An 18,706-nucleotide genomic window follows, 5' to 3' on the forward strand; every position below is an offset into this window, starting at 1 on the left:
CAGCATTAACCTCCTTTTTAAGGTCGTGCCACAGCATCTCAATAGGATTGAGGTCAGGACTTTGACTAGGCCACTCCAAAGTCTTCATTTAGTTTTTCTTCATCCATTTAGAGTTGGTCAGGCTTGCTGGTGTGTTTTGGATCATTGCCGTACTGCAGAACCCAACTTGATTTCTGCTTGAGGACAGCAACAGGTGGCTGGACATTCTCTTTCACGATTTTTTGGTAGACATCAGAATTCATGGTTCCAGGTCTTAAAGAAGCGAAAACAGCCCCAAACCATCACACTACCACCACCAGGTGCTATGATGTTCTTTTTCTGAAATGCTGTATTACTTTTACACCAGATGTAATGGGACACACACCTTCCAAAAAGTTCAACTTTTCTTCGTCACTCCACAGAGTATTTTTTCAGAAATCTTGGGGATCAAGATGTTTTCTGGAAAAACTGAGATGAGCCTTTATGTTCTTTTTGCTCAGCAGTGCTTTTGGTCTTGAACTCCATGAGGTCACTGTAGCCCAGTCACTTTTTTATTGTGGAGTCATGAACTCTGACCTTGACTGAGCCAAGTGAGGCCTGCAGTTCTTTGGATGTTGTTGTGGGGTCTTTTGTGACCTATTGGATGAGTCATCATGCCGATTTTGTGGATAATAACTGTCACTGTGGTTCACTGGAGACCCAAAGCTTTAGAAATGGATTAATAACCTTTTCCAGACTGATAGAACTCAATTACTTTCTTTCTCATTTTTTCCTGAATTTCTTTGGATCTCAGCAAGATGTCCAGCTTTTGAGGGTCTTTTGGTCTACTTCACTTTGTCAGGCAGGTCCTATTGTAGTGATTTGTTGATTGAGAACAGGTTTGACAGTAATCAGGCCTGGGTGTGACTACAGAAACTGAACTCAGGTGTGATGTGTTCATACATGGCCATGTAGGTTTGGATTTTCATTTAAAAACTGCATTTTGTGTTTACTTGTGCTATCTTTGTCTTATATTTAAATTTCAAACATTTAGGTGCAAAAAAATAAGAAATCAGGAAAGGGGGGAACACTTTTTCGCACCACTGTGTATAGTTCTTGTGTACCTGTTGATACTCAAAGCAGATCACAGTCACGGTGACACCTACCCACGTGATCGCACACCTGTGACAAGAACCTGGGAGCAACTTGATCAGGGCGTGGACTGGGGATTGAAGCGCTAACTCTCTGCTTTGTAGATGACCCGCTCTACCCACTGAGCCACAGCTGCCGCACACCTCTTCCTCATTTAAGAGCATAAGTTTTGAAACTTGAAACTCACCTCCAGCCATGGCCGTCTTTCCCTCCGACGACACTGTAACCGATGTCGTTGCTATGATGTACTTCACTCCTGTTGAGATAAGGTTTAGTTCAACATTATTCATATAGTGTTAATAACAGCAAGTATAAGAGCAAGTCGATGGTGGCAAGAATTTTTTTTTTATGGATATATGGTAAGCTGTGAAGAGATAGAGAGAGGAGAGGAGAGGAGGAATGAGATAATATGCATCTGTCATAGATATGTACACTAACAGTCAAAGTTTGGACACACCTTCTAATTCAATTCAATGTGAAGGTGTGTCCGAACTTTTGACTGGTAGTGTACATCTGACTAAAGCCAACATGTACAATCTAATCATGATAAGGACAAAAATACAAGATACAGCTGATGCATGGTACATGAGATTTAATATAAGAGGTATAGTAGTCAGGTAGGAGTGGATAACTGCAAGACATTAAGACTGATTTGGAATTTTGCACAACATTTATGAGACGGTTCCCAAACCAACCTTTGTCATTGACAGGATAGTAGAAGAAGCGTCCAGGTGTGTATTCCACAGCCAGGCGGTACCACAGAGGGAAGTGATCAATGGTGAACAGGTTGTCTTTATCAGATGGAGTCAGGAACCTCCTGTTGAGTGAGAATTCAGCTTCAGATAACATTTCACCTTGAAACCGACTGCCAGACTGAAATTTGTGCCATGTGTGTACTAAGTCAGCGCTCAAGTTGTGTCTTTTCCGCTGTTTAAAAATAGTTTAAAAACAGTTGCAGACCAGTTAAAAATGAGGGAGACGGGAACAGTTGGAATGTGATTTATTGAATGTGATGTGTTGAATCTTTAGAAAGCAGTACAATAGGTAACTGTGTCCCTTTTTCTGACCCTCAGGTCCCACCTGAACAGTTTCAAACTAGTCGCTGACTGCTGCGTTTCTGTTCTTAAGTTCACTTCACGATGTGTCAGATGTTAAGCACACATACGTTTGCTCTCTGTAAACTCCTCTCAGACAAAGTGAAAATGATGAATTGTTTGAGACTCACTTTGCCACCCTGGTCTCCACTCCTGCATATCTCATGGTCCTCATCAGGCCAGCGCGGGTGCCAAGGAAGGCTGTCTCCACCCCTGGCTCCACCCTGCTCACACACAAGAAAAGTCAATATATCAAATATATCAAAAGATGGTTTTGCTAAATGATGAGAACAATTAGTGAAAGGACTGAATTGACTTCAGATCTTTTTTTCAGAACTACAGTGTAATACAGAAGTACCTGAAGTGATTTTGTGTGTGTGTGTGTGTGTGTGTGTGTGTGTGTGTGCGTGTGGTGGTGGTGGGGGTGGGTGATCCTTTACATGATCCTTTAATTCTTTATATGTCAAGAATAAATGCAATTGTGCCTTGCGTCATCTGCTCACCTGTCGTTGAGCATCAGGGCGTTCCAGTAGGCCTCCAGTGGAGCAGTCACCACGGCGTCAAACAGCGTCTGCTGCAGCAACACCTCGTCACCTAGGAAACCAAGAGGCTCAGTCACATACAGGTAAAATCAAATTATCATTTTGTCCCACTCTAAAAATCTCCAGTTAAAAGCAGAAAAAAACTTAAGTATGAATAAGTAAATTTATCATTTCAGTAAAAAGGTTTAAAACCCACACTCGAGGTCGGGCTCCTTGCCCAGAAGGTAGCGGATGGCGGCCTGAAGCTGGGAATATTTTCGGTGAGCAGGGTCGATGTCTGTCTCACAGTATGTCCTGAGGAAAAACAGATTCATTAAACCAGCTCAAACTCCTTTACAGTAACTTGATGAGATGCATCTAAACATACTGAATGAGTCTTGATTTGCATTAAAGACCAACTACACTCAACGGGTGTGCTCCTACGTAAGCAGTGTTTAGTCTCATTCATTCGCTAACATTAGAGTGAAGATCATTAAATAATAAGTTGTGTGTGTGTGCCAAGTCATGATGCACACACATAAAACAGAGTTGTTCTTGGTTCTGGAGCAGCCGTGGAGATCTGTTAGAGACAATAGATGTTAAAATATTCTACTGGACCCCAGATGATGTCGGGGTTTATTTGCATACAGAGCGCAAAACTGAGATGGGATCAGGGGAAGTATTTGGAGACGCATGCAAGATCTGAAGAGGCCCTAGGGAACGCATGACATGGAGGTCATGACCGAGTGGGGCTCAAAAACCCAGACAGGCACAGAGAGAAAGTGCCTATTATTATAGTATAAAAATACTACAAGGGCCACTAATGGCATTCCACTGGATTGGCTGGAGGCTACACTGTAAACAGGAGCTGGTGTCTTGAGGAGGCTGAGACCTCCACCTGCAGCCACAGTGGGCTGATCATCTGGCTGTTGGGTTGGACAGACCAGAGTCAGCGGAGGAGGTTGGACCTTCAGGCCCAACCCCGAAACTATTAGTGAGAAAGAGAAACAGCTCTTATTTAAAAACTCCTGCTGGTAATTTGATGGCGTCATGATGACATCATCAGGAACAGAAATAAATGTGGTTAATGGCCACGCCCCTTATAGATGGCATTGGCACATTGGGCCCCGCCCCCATTCTTTTCAGTGACGTGGGGTTACTCTCTTCCGTGGGCATGTTCAAGTCTTTTGATTTTAGAGGTTTATTTATTTAAAACCAGCTAATGTTATCTGAACTGAACACAGCTTGGATGTTATTGTTTGTCTTGACTGGAATTTGAAGCCCAGCCTCCCGAGCGGTCTCGTTTAAACCTCTAAAATAAAAAAAAAAACCTGAACATGCCCGTAATGGCCTTGGCTGTATAGGCTGCATTGACTTCACTGCAGCCCGGGGCCACGACCACTTGAGAGGCAAAATCATGGTGAAACCATTGACATGTGACTATGTCTGGACCCATACTGTAATGTAACATTAATATTTTTTTTTCCGTATTTTACTATAACATTGGTCGTATGGAAATAGTAACGTGAACGAGTCGTTAATGTTTCGTACCGTTTCGTACTTCATAATGTGGTGGATTAATATGTCCCCAACTGACTTATTTACGTTGTGAACTCGGTGGCGCTTTGATTGATAGCCTCCCGTTAGCCTGGATAACAAACCCTCGCTGGAAGCCTAGCCTAAGGCTAATTAACTAGTTGGCTAATTAGATAGTTAACTTCAGCTACTGGACTGGCTATATTGGGTACTGACACCGACCATAAGAATAATTCTCCAAATTCACTTACCAGATGGTCTTGAAGGAGGTGCAGCAAAGCAGACAACTATCATTTTTTATTTAAAATGACCCAAAGTGGACCAAAATCCCAGCCTCAGCCGAAAGGTTATCATTAACTCAGGTGAAGGCTAACAGAGAGACCAAGGCTAGCAGCTAGCGGCCTCTGGCAGCGCACATACTGTCACTCAAAGCGGGAACGCCCTTAATTATTCAGATATTTAAACGTTAATAAAAATAAACGAATGAGTTAGAAAATAAATCATCCCCTTTATAGTTGTCATGAATTGCGAAATAAACCATTGAAACCGAAACCTTTTTTTTTGAACCAGGCTGTAAACATGTTTAATAATGCTGTAAATCTGGGCTTTTTAACATGGGGGTTTATTGGATTTGCTCCCTTTGCAACCAGCCTCAAGCGGCCACTCGATGAACTGCAATTCTTTGCACTTCCGCATGGGCTTCATCGCTAAGAGGTGGAGTTTGCCACCTGGGTAAAACTTATCAGTAACTAAATACCGCGAGACCGGGAAAATGTGGATTATCAGATCACATTAAGGGCAATTGGACTCGACAATGATTCATATGAACTAGTATGGATTTGGGAACGTGGATAAGCCTCAGTTTCGGTAAGCTGAAGTTAGTTTTTAGGTAATTTCAGTTATGATAAATGTAGCTAAATAAAAGATGCTAATGCTAAGACATTTACTAAGTAACGTTATCCATATAATACTGTAGCGTCCGACCGGACGTAAAAGGAATGACCAAAACAACAACATCAGCAAACTTATCTGACAGCCCTCCAGGACGTAACTTAAGAAGTAACTTAAGGTATTCATCATAAAATACATCATAAACTAATATTACCTGACACTAAATGTGAACCACAACAACAGGTTTCGGTGCCTGGATTCCAGTTGTTCCCTCGTAATGCAGCGATCCATTTACTTCTCTTTTCTTTGGCAGATATGTAAAAGATATACTCACTTTTCAAATCTGTTGGTACAGTCAATCGTACAACAGCTCTTCTCCGCTTTTTAGTTAATTTTACAATTTAGACGATATTAAAGCCTACGATTCAAACGCGGCTAATCTCTATGTTCAACTGTCACTGTTTGCCACTCAGCGGCCGTAACCACGGAGACTTCGCTTGATGTGATGTCATGTGCACGTTCTAGATGATGTCATCATGGCGTCATCAAATTACCAGCAGGAGTTTTTAAATAAGAGCTGTTTCTCTTTCTCACTAATAGTTTCAGGGTTGGGCCTGAAGGTCCAACCTCCTCCGCTGACTCTGGTCTGTCCAACCCAACAGCCAGATGATCAGCCCACTGTTGCTGCAGGTGGAGGTCTCAGCCTCCTCAAGACACCAGCTCATGCTTATGGTGTAGCCTCCAGCCAATCCAGTGGAAGGCCATTAGTGGCCCTTATAGTATTTTTATACTATAATAATAATAGGCACGTTTTCTCCGTGCCTGTCTGGGTTTTTGAGCCCCACTCGGTCATGACCTCTATAATGTCATGTGCTGTTCAATTTGACTATTGGATCACAAACAACCATCTTTAGGTGTGGTCAGACCTGGCATAAACATTTATTTATCTCCACCCTGATGTTAGTGAATGAATGAGGCCAAAAGCTGCTTATGTAGGAGCACCCCTGTTGAGTGTGGGCGTATTGTGTTTCTATAAGCAGGAATTCTGCTGTGACAATGAGGCCAATCTTGTGTGGAGGCTGGAGACAGTTCAACACCTGCTGTAGGAGCTACAGGACTCATTCTCTCTCATTTTACCTGATGTTTGGGATCAAAGTATCTGGAAAGAGTATGTAAAGAGGTGTCTAATGTCTTCTACAAACAATTCTATTATTTAGCACTACTAACACTATACACTAATGTTAAGAGAAACTAACACTGGTTAGTGTTGACAAGTGTTAAATTTTAACTATAAAAAGAGTCAATAATAAATATGTTGGGAGTGTTAATATACCAACACTTCAAAACGAGTCAAATTGACACCCTTTGGTGTGGACCCATATAGACGCTTGTTGAGATGAACTCTGATGGTGTTGGTTTGGGTATGCTGATTCTGCTCTGGAGCTACAGATTTTGATGGGAAATGTGCAAATTACTGAAACACTTTTAAGCCCTCTAATGGCAGACTACTAATACTAACCATATTCTAATATTATTCATCATCTCTTATCAAGTCATTCATCTTAAATATCATTTCATGCATATATGTTCTGTTGCAGACGTACCACTCAGAAGCAATGCTCAGGTCTGGGGAGGTCAGATCGTGCAGCCCTGCAAAAGAGGGTACAAACACTTCAGTCAGCTCATATGAAAACATTTATGACTGCAGTTCAAGAAGCTGCCGTGTTGCAGAGAAAATGTAGACAATTGTGTCCAAGTTGTCTGAATTGCATTTCTTTACATGTACAAAAAGGTGCACCTACTCTCCTACTGCTCAGTTTTTTTTTTATTTTTTTTATTTTGGAGATACTGTGCACAACAAAACCATATCAGACACAGCTCTTCATTTAAGGTATGGGCTGCTGGGAAAAAATGGTGAAAAATGTACCTTCTTCCACAGATACATTTCCCATAATCATCAGGCTCCCGTGACCTTTTGTCAGCGCCATCCCGAAGCTGCAGGGAGACAGGAGGGACAGATGGAGAAACCTCAGGGGGCTGATCTCTCTATACTGTAATACAGTATGCATCGTGCTGCCCTCTAGAGGTCTAGGCACACTATTACAACTTAAAGAATTTTTTATTTATCTTCCCTTTTCATTCATTTTCAAAATAACAAGAACACATGGGCAGAAAACATTTCCTATATATAATATATATATTTACTTCTGTCTTTCTTGTACATTTGTTCACATACAAATTATTCAACTATCTTAACGTATTCTGAATTTTACAACTGAGCTACTGTGAGCAAGAAATCTCCCTTCTGCATGAATATAGTCTAAACCCTCAAAAGCCATCTCTTCCTTAAAGTGAACCTGACATAAGTCAGATATCACAATGGATTTTATTATGGGATGTTCTCACCTTAATAATATTTTTTAAAAAATAATAATAATAATACCAACAATTTAGCCATCAGGTGTCTCAATTTCAATTATAGTAAATGCTTTTAATCTGCAAACAAATCCCAACCACTTTAGTTCAATGACTGGAAAATCACTGTTTCACTGGATATCAGGTCTCATTATGTTTTCTTTACTTTGGATTCAGCTACTCAGGTGTTTATGGTCCTCGCTAGGTTTCCTCTTCTTCTGCTTCTTGCAAGTTGATATAGTAAATAAAGGACGGTGCTCATTTACCTGAAAGGTGTCTCATCGATGTTTGTGTAGAAATAATTGTTGACGAGGTACATCGGCCTTTTCTGTTGGGGAGAACATCAACACAGTCAGGGGATGACTAGTGATTCAATTACATGTCTTGTGTTTAGATTTAGTTCATTGTCCAAATACTCTGAGAAAGAGCTTGATCTAGGAAGTTAACCAGGCATCTGGCAGGTGTGCGGATGCGTCCTACATGTTGTAACGTTCCTCTTTCCAGATCATATTGACTTGATGTCACTAGAGATGTGACTCTCTATTCCATCTGGGAGGAATGTTTTATTTGTGCTTTGTGAGTTTAGTTGCCTATTTGCAAATAGTATTCCTGTAATTGAAGTGAAAAAGAAATCTGTTTGTGGTGGGTGTTTCCTCACCCCCTTATCCACAGAAGCTCTGATGCTCAGGCTGATGCTGCCCGTCTCTCCTTTCACCATGGCCGTCCGCAGCTGAAAGGACAAGAAGATGCTTAACTTAAGCTTCAGGCTATTTAAAAGAATTCTCAGTGGCAGCTCTACTAAATTTGATGTAATAGAAGTCAAGTACAACAGCGCTACGTCCATTTTCGTCATAGTCGGCCCCTCCCTCCCCATTTGGCCAGTTTGGAGCGCCTTTGAAGAGTAATTTGTGCCACACACTCGGTGACCTTCTCTCAGGGTGCAATGGGTCATTCTATAATAAGGTTTACAGCTCGGTACCAGCACAGCTTGGGTCAAAAGGTTAATATAGAGTCAAACTGTTTTCAGATTACCACGTATGGAGGCTTTCATTCCTGATTCTACTATTTATTATTCAAATGATATCAGGAAAGAAGTTTATGTTTACCATCTCATCTCTGTCCTCCCATTCCACCTCTGACAGATCCACACTGTTGTAGTTTGGCTTCGGCTTCAGTTTCTTTCCATCTTTGTACTGTAGGACAAAGAAGGCACTGTTACTGAGTGTGTACGTGTAGTGAAATACAGTATAAGTCTCCTTATAAATACTTAATACCTTTTCCTCCAAATGTACCCTTCAGGATATCTGCTACACTGTAATACTTTAAATATAGATCTAGTAAATCAAAGCTGCTGCTGTTTCAGGGCTCTTGAGCTAAATTTGCCTCCTGCTGTGATTTAAACCAGCGGTCCAGAAACAGAACTCACCAGAGGTCGAAGGTCAGGGTGAGCCAGGATGTAACCGTTGTTGGTGATGAGGAAGGCGTAGCCGTGAGCTCCCAGCTGAGAGGAAAGGAGACAACGGGGACATCCATGCTGTTATTGTGAAATCAGTTGTCTCGTTTTAAATGCTGGCTAACACAAAGGATCCTGCACAGATTAGCGGGGCTGAGCTCACCATGTATCTAGGAGCCAGCTTCATCACCTCCATCAGTGGGATGTCAGAGCCAACAACACCGAGCAGGATCCCGTGGGACAGCTGAGAGCGTGGTCAAAACACACCACAGCACGTAATCATTTCGGTATTTAGACACAAATACTGCTCAGTCTGTGATGTTTGATACAGGAACACTTTTAGATCTGATACGTCTGACTCCAGAGATTCTTTGAACCCCCACAGCACTGCCAGATAATCGCCCTCTAGTGACACCCCCAGTCAGACTGAAACGACAGTGTTACACTGGGTGTCTATTAACACAACAAACTATCATATATTAAAACTGATCTTTCAGACGTTTATACCATTTCTTTTCCATACATTCAAATGGTTAATGGCTGATTAGGTTAAATTGTCGCCTAGAGGCAGAAATTTTTAGGCTTTATTTTCAACTCACTATCTATCATCTATTTTTTAACGATTCTTCTGCTTCTTTTAAAATTTTCAGTTGTTAATTTGTTCACTGTTCCAGTGCTTTTGGCTGTGAAAATCTAAATACTTAGCTGTATTTCAACACATTTTAACCATTATAAAATGCCAGTTTGCTCATTGCTGCTGAACTGAAGTTTAAAATTCAAGGTGGAAAAGTACCAGGCCATCGCTATCCTTACAGTGGATACAATTTTGTTAATTATTGGAAGGAAAGGAAAGAAACACTAAATTATTTATCAGAGGATTCGATCTGGTCCTGTGGGATGTGAAAATTACCTTTACTGTCATTGTTCAATATAAGTAACTCATTCAACTGCTTGATCTCAAGAGGACAAATACATGATTAAATGTCACTGGCCGAGAGTTGCCAGTCTATCAGAGGACAGCTCTTTTAGCTTTAACTGTAAAAGTAACTGTTGATCCTAATTTGTCCACTAGGGTTCACACTGTTTTAGTGGTGGACATAACATAACACTGAGATCCAGAACTAAACTGTAGTTGGAAGCAACGGGCCAAAATTGCACTCAGGCATTTCAGGTTCTCAGAAAATGTTCATAATGTACAAAAACAAGGGGAAATATTTGGAGTTTTTTATTATCACATATTTATAGGTTACTATGTTATTACGCTGGACCCAGACTGTGCTGTATCTGGCCCCTGAACTACATGAGTTCAACACCCTGGATAAGCAGTAATGGATACTGGATGGATAGATTTAAATATTTAAATAGCGTATTGTTAAATATGTATTTGATTTTATGTTTTCATCATCATCAGTTTATTTAAAAAGAAATAGCAAGCAATGACCAAGCAACACAGGCTTGAAAATGGTGTTTTGCTTTGTTTTTTCATTTATAGATAGAGTCCCAGACCATCATGCATTGCTAGGTTACTGTGTATCAGAGTTGACACCGACCGTCTCCGTCTTCTTGCTGAAGACCGGCATGGCCACCGAAGTCATCAAGAGCAGACTCTGAGCCTTGGTAGTGAAGAGCTGAGAGGGAGGTAAACATTTAACACACAGTGTGGTTAATTTCTGAAGAAAAATAAAACATCTGAAATAAATGGTCAAGGAAATAATTTGCATATGTCAATGAATGTTTAAAATGTAGCAGACAACATTGACCATCACTGGCATGCCTTACAAAACGAACCACATTCCTAAACAATATGGCTGCCTAATATACTTCCTATCTCACAGGACTATGGTTCTCCTGATGTTTTGTTGGTGCTATATTGTCTGTATTCTAACTATACACACATATATATAGATAGATAGATTTATTTTTATTTTTTCTTAACAGCTTCTGCTGAATCAAAATGTGCAGGTTTATAGTTGAACTCCAGGTGGCGTTATAGGACAAAAGACCGTACTGGAAGAATTTAAAAAGAAAGAAGATTTGATCTAGACCATTAGAATGGGATTAGAATTTTTAGAGTTAAGGCATTCACTAAATGTTTTGAAAGCTATTGAAATACAGGAGGTACTGGCATTTCTCTCGAACACATAACAGTGTTAACGTTTAAAGGTTTAACTAGGAGTAGTGGGAGGATTTCGTGATTGTGTGCAGCAGGACCAACAGTGCTCACATTTGCTGGGGATTTGGATTTCAACTTTACTGGCAGCTGTCTGTCCTGCTAAAGGCTCAGATACACACAACCCAGAACCTGAGATGGAAACATGCCCCCCTCTCCCACCAAAAAAAAAATGCTCATATTAAACGTGGGGGAAGATATGTCAAAAACTTTCTGGAGCACAGCTGATGAAGAATTAACAAAATGATCTAAATCTACAACTTCTTTTTTCTTTACCTCCTTTGTGTTGGGAAGCTGCCGGAGTGATGGAGGGAAAGGCCCAGAGGAAGATGGGAGAATGAGCCCAAGCAGACAGAGAGGAAACACACAGATGAAGGTGATGATGAAAATGAAGATGACCACGGTGTGGTGACGTAAAGCAGCAGCTCACCCCCAAATGACCCCCACATCACAGATGAGTACTTATGATTGGCTGCTTCTTTAAGGCAGGTTAGCTCACCACGGTGTCCATGTAGGCTTCCGTCCAGATGATGTCATGGTCGTGGTTGATGACCATCGGCCGGCTGAGCACGTGCAGGTACTCCATGACATTCTCTTGCACGTCGGCCAGAGTGGAGATATGTGTGTAATAACCTGGGAAGAACCATGTGAACATAGTTGAGTGCGTGCAGGGGCACATAAAAATTAGCATTAGCATTAGCATTAGCACACTGTACCACAGACACAGGACTGACCTTTGTTGTTGCAGGCGATCCACTTGGTGTTCTGAGCAAAGGTCATCTCTCTGCCAATCAGGTAGGTGAACACTCTCACCTAATCAGAGAAGCAGACTTGTTGACACTTGTTGCTGTGACTGTGTTCACAATGACACAGTGATTCCTGATTATAATTAAGAATTTGAAGCCCCTATTTTGGTGTTTATGCATGTAACACACATTTTTGCACTTCAGATAGTCTTTCTTTGAAAAAGGAACCACTTTTTGCCTTTGGAATTGGTTACTTGGTTACAAGGTTAAACATAGCCGGTAATTTAGATGATGAATGTGTGGGAAGGCTGACGACATCTATCTAAAGCTGCAGGCATGTCAGATTAATCATATCAAAACGACCACTTTCATCTGTTACCTGGGCATATGTGATTCATTATAGACTAACCAGGACACTAGTATTTATCTTGACTACAGGGATGTGCACAACTGTATCGTTTTTTTGTTTGCTGTCATCTAATTTGTTACAACTTAAGGAGATCTCTCTCTCTCTCTCTCTCTCTCTCTATATATATATATATATATATATATATATGTGTGTGTGTGTGTGTGTGTGTGTGTGTGTGTGTGTGTGTGTGTGTGTGTGTACATATATACAGCTACTGACTATTTTTTGTTGTCTATTTTCAATTAACTTTATTTACTTTAGTTAGTAGAGGTCTCCTTTATACATTCTGTATCTATTGGTATTCATTAAATAAAAAACTTGTCATATAGCAGCAAATCATTACTTCTTTCTTTGCAGTTGACCACATACAGTGCTGAACAACAGCTTGGATTAGGCTTTTGCCAAGAGTGTGGGATAATGCCGATCTCACCCTGCGGTCAGGCCAGTTGAACTCCTCAAACACAGACTCAAAGTCCTCCATGGCCCCATCAGTGATCAGCATGATGGCCTGATTACACATGCTGCCCTGACCATTTGCCCGTGCCTGCACACAAATATACACATTTACATATCTATCTATCTATACATACATACATACATACATACATACATACATACATACATACATACATACATTAAATGTTCCATTTCAATTTGAATTGAAACCTTTGCTTTATTTTAACATGAGAGTTGATAGGGACAAAAAGGGTCACAGACCTCGTTCAGGATTTTGAAAGACTCCTTCATGGCGTTCTTGATCTTGGCTTCTCCTTTAACGTGAAGTTCCTCCACCAGCAGCTTAAAGTGCTGAGAGAAAAGGTTATTCCCCAGTTAAACATATGCACAACAGCAAATCTTAATCTCTGTAATTGTGATGCCACACTAATACAAATGAGCTTTACACTCTCATTAATTCTGGCACAGAAATAGAGGTCCAGGTTGGCTGACTGTGGTTTCTGTGTGTCTCAGAGAAGTAGGTCAAGAGGTTGACCTGTTGATGATGCCGAGGGTATTCCTGTGTGTGTATGTGTGTGTGTGTGTGAGTGTGGCTGCTAAGATGACTCCTCAGCTCCTTAAGCCTCCACGAAGCAGATAATGGTCTTACCTCCCTGTTGTCCAAGTCAGCCTGGACCAGGGTTCCTCTGAAGCACGGCTCCACGTAGCGAACATAGTCAGTGTACTGCAGACCAGAAGAGACACACAGGAAGAGGCCATTTAATGAGCAAACAGTGGCCAGTGATTGAAACCCCTGGGGCGCTAGCTGAGCTTTCGCTGAGTCAATTAGTCTCAAATAGTGTGTGACCACAAATAAATAAGTATTTGTCAGTCCAGACAGCTTTAAATAACAAATTTCACTGTCAGTCCACGTTTCAGAGTTGAACTTATTTTAGACTTGGTATCTTCGTACTATTCTGCTCAGCACTGACACACACAGAGTGCTGCTTTCATGGTGTAAAACAAACACTGTAAGAATTTCAGAAATCTTTTGAAACGGGTCACCTCACCATTTCTCCAATTCAATTAAATTCAGTTCAGGTGGGCTGGGCTGTTAGGGGGTTGGCCCTAGGCTGCATGTGTCCCATAGGCCAATAATTTAATAGGCCTGATATACACACTCTGATTCCATATATCAACTATACATCTTGCTATAACACCAGAGAACTATTTGTAAGTATTTGTTTTACAGGTCTCCTCAATGCATCCTGGTTATGCACATTCAAACTACGGAAAGGCAAAAACCCTGTACCTGTTTCCTGATTATCAGTAGAAAGAGTCTTAAAATCTGTTGTCCCAGTAGCTATTAATTAACTAAACTAAGAAAGTATTAAATAAACGTAGGCTATGTGTTATTAAGTGATTAAACTTGCCATTGGCACGTGGTTAATTAGCCATGTGTTCATGTGGATATATGCAGGTGTGGAGTTAAGTTGCCGTATTTGCTCATTCAGTTAATAGCCTCTGCAGAATGGAAATCTCCCATATTATTTATTACCAGAGATTCTTTCCCTTTGTCACTCTGGAACTGTTCCAGAGTTATAGTTATGACCTTATATGGGTTTCTAAAATAACACTAGAGGCACAAACAAATTCAGTGAGTGCAAGAGAGATTCACAGCTTATTTCAACTCTAATTTTTGTGTCATCACCCTGTTTGGGGTTCTCAAGACAGTTGACAGAGACAGCAGCTGCTGCAAAATATCCTACTGCGTCTCAAATGATATAGGTGTTTATTTGCATACAGAGCGTGGAACTGAGATCTGATCACAAGTGGTCACTTGAGCAGGAGACACATTTTAAAGCCAGGCCCGAACACACATACTTGAATAATTGGGATCAGATCACCCATGTTAATACCAAGTGTAAACGGGGCTAATGATAGGTTTTCAGGCTTTAAAACTTGTTTCCAAGAGGATTACCCAACAGGAAAACAATCACCAAGATCACGTGGTGACATGCAGATTGCTCGGGAGTGTAAACGTGGCCACTCTGTTCCTTGTGAAGTTGGCAGTAGGTGTGTTTTACGGATTAAACTGCTTGAGGCAAGGTGCATGTGACTCACAGCGATGACGTTGACAAAGTCGTTCTCTCCCAGTGTGTCTAGGATAGTGTTGATAGTGTGTTTGGCGATGGTCATCTTCAGACCCTTCATACTGCCGCTGATGTCAACCATGATTATGATGTCTTTGGGGGACGTGGCAGCCTGAATGTACCTGAACACAAGAAAGACATTGAGTTAGACAACTTTACTAGACACGCTATATTTCTGAAAACCTCTGTTTCAGACCTTTTATCAAAGATAATCACACAGTCAACCTGAATTTTACTGTCCCTAACTGTCTATTAGCACTAGTCCACACAAAGGCTTTGTGATATGAAACCTGTCATGAAAACGCATGGTTTAACCCCAGCAAACATTTCATAACTGCACATACAAATGTGACACTACAGTGAAGACCAGTGTAGAAATGTACCACTCTGAGTTTCAGGTTTCATCTCCCTTCAAACACATGCAGTCATTTTGCAGTGAAACAGTGAGCCAAGGCGTTCAGGGGCATATGCAGCTCCCTGGTATTATTTAGAAATGCATGAACAGTCACATATGGTGCCATGTGTACTGCACTGACCCGGGTAAAGAGCAGCTTATCGTCTTTTGCAAGGGATCAGGACCTTAGCTGACTGCTCCTCAGCTGACACACAGCCTGAGGTATGACTGTTTTACATAAGGATTTAGTCCGATAAAGGTAAGTTTTCAGTGAGTGGACAAAATAAAAGAAACCCATTTACAACGGGACTAATTGTTGGGGTTTCACTGACACTCAATTTTCAACGTTTTCTGTCTCAGTAACACAATAATTTCTCAATCTGGAATACAGAGAGTCTATCAGTTCTCACATGCTAAGGATCAACTAAGAGAGTGTAGTTAATGCAGTATGCCCAATCAAAGGGTAGTTTAGTGACACTAGCAGCTGAATTCAGTCAAATATTGTGTCTGTCTTCGGTGGCACTCGTAAACACAAGTTGTTCCTAGCCTCCTTCTTCACCATACTTTCTGTATCTGTCTCTCTGCTGCTGGCAAGTTGACGCCTTTATCAGTTAACAGGCTAAATTTAGCAACCCATCTGTCCCAGTGTTTACCACCGAACATTTAAGATAATTACAACCAATTAACTCCTCTAATTCAGCTGCCATCAATCAAAAGAGTCCAACTTAAATTCATCTCAGCTTCTTCCAGAGGTGGCAGAAATAATTTCCAGTTAACATGTGACAAACTTTACAGCTAAAAAGATCTAGTGTCCGATTTAACAACATGTTAAACTAATTTAAATATCAAAATATCAAATAAAGATAAAACTAAATAATGTAATTCTAGTGGAACGGATCTTATTTAGGTGTCTCTCTAATTGTTAAAGCTTACAACATTGCTAATTTTGTTTAGGTTGTAAGATTTTAGGGGCCCCCTACTGGCTTGGGACATCAAGACAAACACCCTAAAAAACTGTTCATATTAGAGAACCGGTTCTCTCTGATGGGGAAAACTCACCAGTTTCTGTTCCTGCAGTCAAAGGCTGCCACACCATTAGCATCTGGAGTCCATTTAATACCTAACAGAGAACATACAAGGTCAGTTTATACTCCACTTACCTACTGACACAGATGATTATAATAATTAAACTATATTCAAACTATATTTAAAACCCACAAACATTTATATTTTGAAACATACACCTACTATGACAGTGTGATCTGTTTTTGACTCTTTTGACTGTTGTTTGAAATGAGTGTCATAGTGGCAGCTAACCTATGAACAGCAAAAGTTTATAAAGCTCTGCTCTAAATCTGGACCTCTGGATTATATGTTGTACTTATTTATTATTTTTTTCTACTCCCTACTTTCTCTACTCTCCGCTTTACGGAGAGGTTGGCATGGCAACAGGTAGTCATCATGAAGTCACATCCTGTTTCTATAATGTCAAATAAGTAACTTTACGAAACATGTCAAAAAGATTATATTCACTACTTAAAATGAGAGAAACTATAACTATCCTTGTAAAAAAACAATCTGTTTTAGATGGACCCACAAAATGTATCTGAGCTCCTCTGTCCTCCCATCCTCTGACATCACTATTAACTCACCAGGGTAGATCCTGAAGAAGCCAGTGGTGCTGCCAAAGTACTGCCAGGTGAGGGTGGGATCCTTCTGAAAGTTACTGATGAAGACGTCGTTTAATGCCTCTGAGTTGTAGATGGCATTGAGGATGTTGGGATCTGCACAGAAGTGGACACATTCTGGTTCAGATCTCTGAGTGAGAGGGATAAAGCTGCTGTGATGGTGTCAAATGTAAAACACCTATGACCTTTGTTATAGACGTTGGTGGGAACCTGGATATTACTCTGCTGTGTGTTCACCAGCAGGTTGTTGAAATGCTCATTCTCCTCCAGGGGAAATTCTCCCCCCAGTTCTACATAGTTCCCATCCTCATCCATGGTGTTGATCAGCATGGAGTTGTAGTAATCAAACTGAGAGAGACAGCAGGGGGAGTTGAAGAAAAAACACAATTTTAACAATTTCAAACAAATGGCATCCAAATAATACAAACACCATTGAATCCTATGATGCAATATTATCAACAATAATGGATACTGTAGGAGTAGATTTGATCTGATTGACAAACAATCAGATTACAGCCCTAAAAGCTATGATCTCTGCTTTTTAAAACTCCTGTCTACTTTGTAAATTAGTTTATGGATTTAGTTTTTTGTTTGTTTTGTTCAACTTATATTATCAAAGTTATAGTTTTATTTTGAACTGTAATCTTGTATACAATCATATTTAAAATTAAAATGTTAGTCTCAGATTTACCAATTTAATCAATAGAAAACCATACACAAATTCAAAATAATTACCCTTTGCTGCTATATACTGTCTCATCATGGTCATTTACTTTCCATCCCTCTTTCTGTCCAGTCATATGACGTTGTTGTGCCCCACTGTTTATTTTCTGTGTGTCTTGCCCCGGTGTCGACCCAGTTTCCTCACAGGCTCAGCGAAGTTTGATCTAATCTAATTTCAGGCGTCAGCTTGAAGCTCTTAAGCTCCAGTCTGCAGCAGACCGGTCTACTTTTACATCTGATCCGCAGACAATTAGCATGCTAATGTTAGCGTTCAAGACAACAGCACCGCAGAGTCCAAGTACCTCAGAGAGTGACAAATTACATTGACTGTTAACTGGCAACTGTGGAAGATTGTCCAACATTTGCAAGTTTTGTTTTCACGCAGGATAAAAGTTATTGATGGGGAACATCATCAGCTGGAAGAGTTATTTAACAGTCAGCTTGTTGATTAAAAAAAACAAAAACAAAAGAGCACTGACCTCTAATGAAGCGTTGTATTCATGGTACAAGTCTGCATCTTCTGCTGACTCTGCCAACCTCTGACACAAGACGGACAAAAGAAATACGAAATGATATTGAAAGTTGTTTATTTGTGTGTGTTTGCCCTGTCAGTCAACTTGCAAGCTGGGAACTCACATCTGAGATTAAACGACTCTAGGGTGCATTCATCTTGTCCCTAATAGCCTTTACTCAACTTCCGTCTGTGTGGTGCAATAAGGTTTTTAGCTTAGCTTTGCACAAAGGCTGAAAGCAGGTAGCCTGTTACCTCCCATGCTCAATAATTAATACTAAACACAGCGTCAGTTTTAAATCAGAAGCAGAATCCTTCACGGATACTGTTTAACTCTTGATGAGGCAAGGAACCATATTTGGAAAATTCAGCTCACATTTTAAATTGTGCTTCTCAGTGAGGTTTAGGAGCATGTGGTTTTCATTCAGCCAATCAGAGAAGGTCGAGGAAACATTCT

The 18,706-nt window shown here is 40.6% G+C and overlaps 1 protein-coding gene across 3 annotated transcripts in view; it reads right to left on the bottom strand.

Moving 5' to 3' along the window:
• Positions 1 to 18,706, bottom strand: part of LOC125015476 (voltage-dependent calcium channel subunit alpha-2/delta-4-like) — a 65,392-nt gene that overhangs the window by 31,019 nt on the left and 15,667 nt on the right. For 2 of the 3 annotated variants that reach the window (XM_047597393.1, XM_047597391.1), the window contains exons 4-27: positions 18,218 to 18,277; positions 17,201 to 17,363; positions 16,980 to 17,111; positions 16,387 to 16,447; positions 14,905 to 15,055; positions 13,451 to 13,525; positions 13,063 to 13,152; positions 12,776 to 12,889; positions 11,925 to 12,003; positions 11,690 to 11,823; positions 11,467 to 11,484; positions 10,571 to 10,648; positions 9,184 to 9,264; positions 8,994 to 9,068; positions 8,674 to 8,760; positions 8,226 to 8,297; positions 7,834 to 7,895; positions 7,080 to 7,147; positions 6,757 to 6,802; positions 2,943 to 3,040; positions 2,708 to 2,798; positions 2,336 to 2,428; positions 1,806 to 1,927; positions 1,298 to 1,366 (exon numbers count right to left, since the gene is read on the bottom strand). In XM_047597393.1, coding sequence (XP_047453349.1) covers positions 1,298 to 1,366; positions 1,806 to 1,927; positions 2,336 to 2,428; positions 2,708 to 2,798; positions 2,943 to 3,040; positions 6,757 to 6,802; positions 7,080 to 7,147; positions 7,834 to 7,895; positions 8,226 to 8,297; positions 8,674 to 8,760; positions 8,994 to 9,068; positions 9,184 to 9,264; positions 10,571 to 10,648; positions 11,467 to 11,484; positions 11,690 to 11,823; positions 11,925 to 12,003; positions 12,776 to 12,889; positions 13,063 to 13,152; positions 13,451 to 13,525; positions 14,905 to 15,055; positions 16,387 to 16,447; positions 16,980 to 17,111; positions 17,201 to 17,363; positions 18,218 to 18,277 — 2,119 coding nt within the window. The remainder of the gene's footprint in view (positions 1 to 1,297; positions 1,367 to 1,805; positions 1,928 to 2,335; positions 2,429 to 2,707; positions 2,799 to 2,942; positions 3,041 to 6,756; positions 6,803 to 7,079; positions 7,148 to 7,833; positions 7,896 to 8,225; positions 8,298 to 8,673; positions 8,761 to 8,993; positions 9,069 to 9,183; positions 9,265 to 10,570; positions 10,649 to 11,466; positions 11,485 to 11,689; positions 11,824 to 11,924; positions 12,004 to 12,775; positions 12,890 to 13,062; positions 13,153 to 13,450; positions 13,526 to 14,904; positions 15,056 to 16,386; positions 16,448 to 16,979; positions 17,112 to 17,200; positions 17,364 to 18,217; positions 18,278 to 18,706) is intronic. The other variant, XM_047597392.1, reaches the window with a different exon arrangement.

The sequence above is a fragment of the Mugil cephalus genome, chromosome 10, assembly GCF_022458985.1.
Source record: "Mugil cephalus isolate CIBA_MC_2020 chromosome 10, CIBA_Mcephalus_1.1, whole genome shotgun sequence".
Taxonomy (NCBI): domain Eukaryota; kingdom Metazoa; phylum Chordata; class Actinopteri; order Mugiliformes; family Mugilidae; genus Mugil; species Mugil cephalus.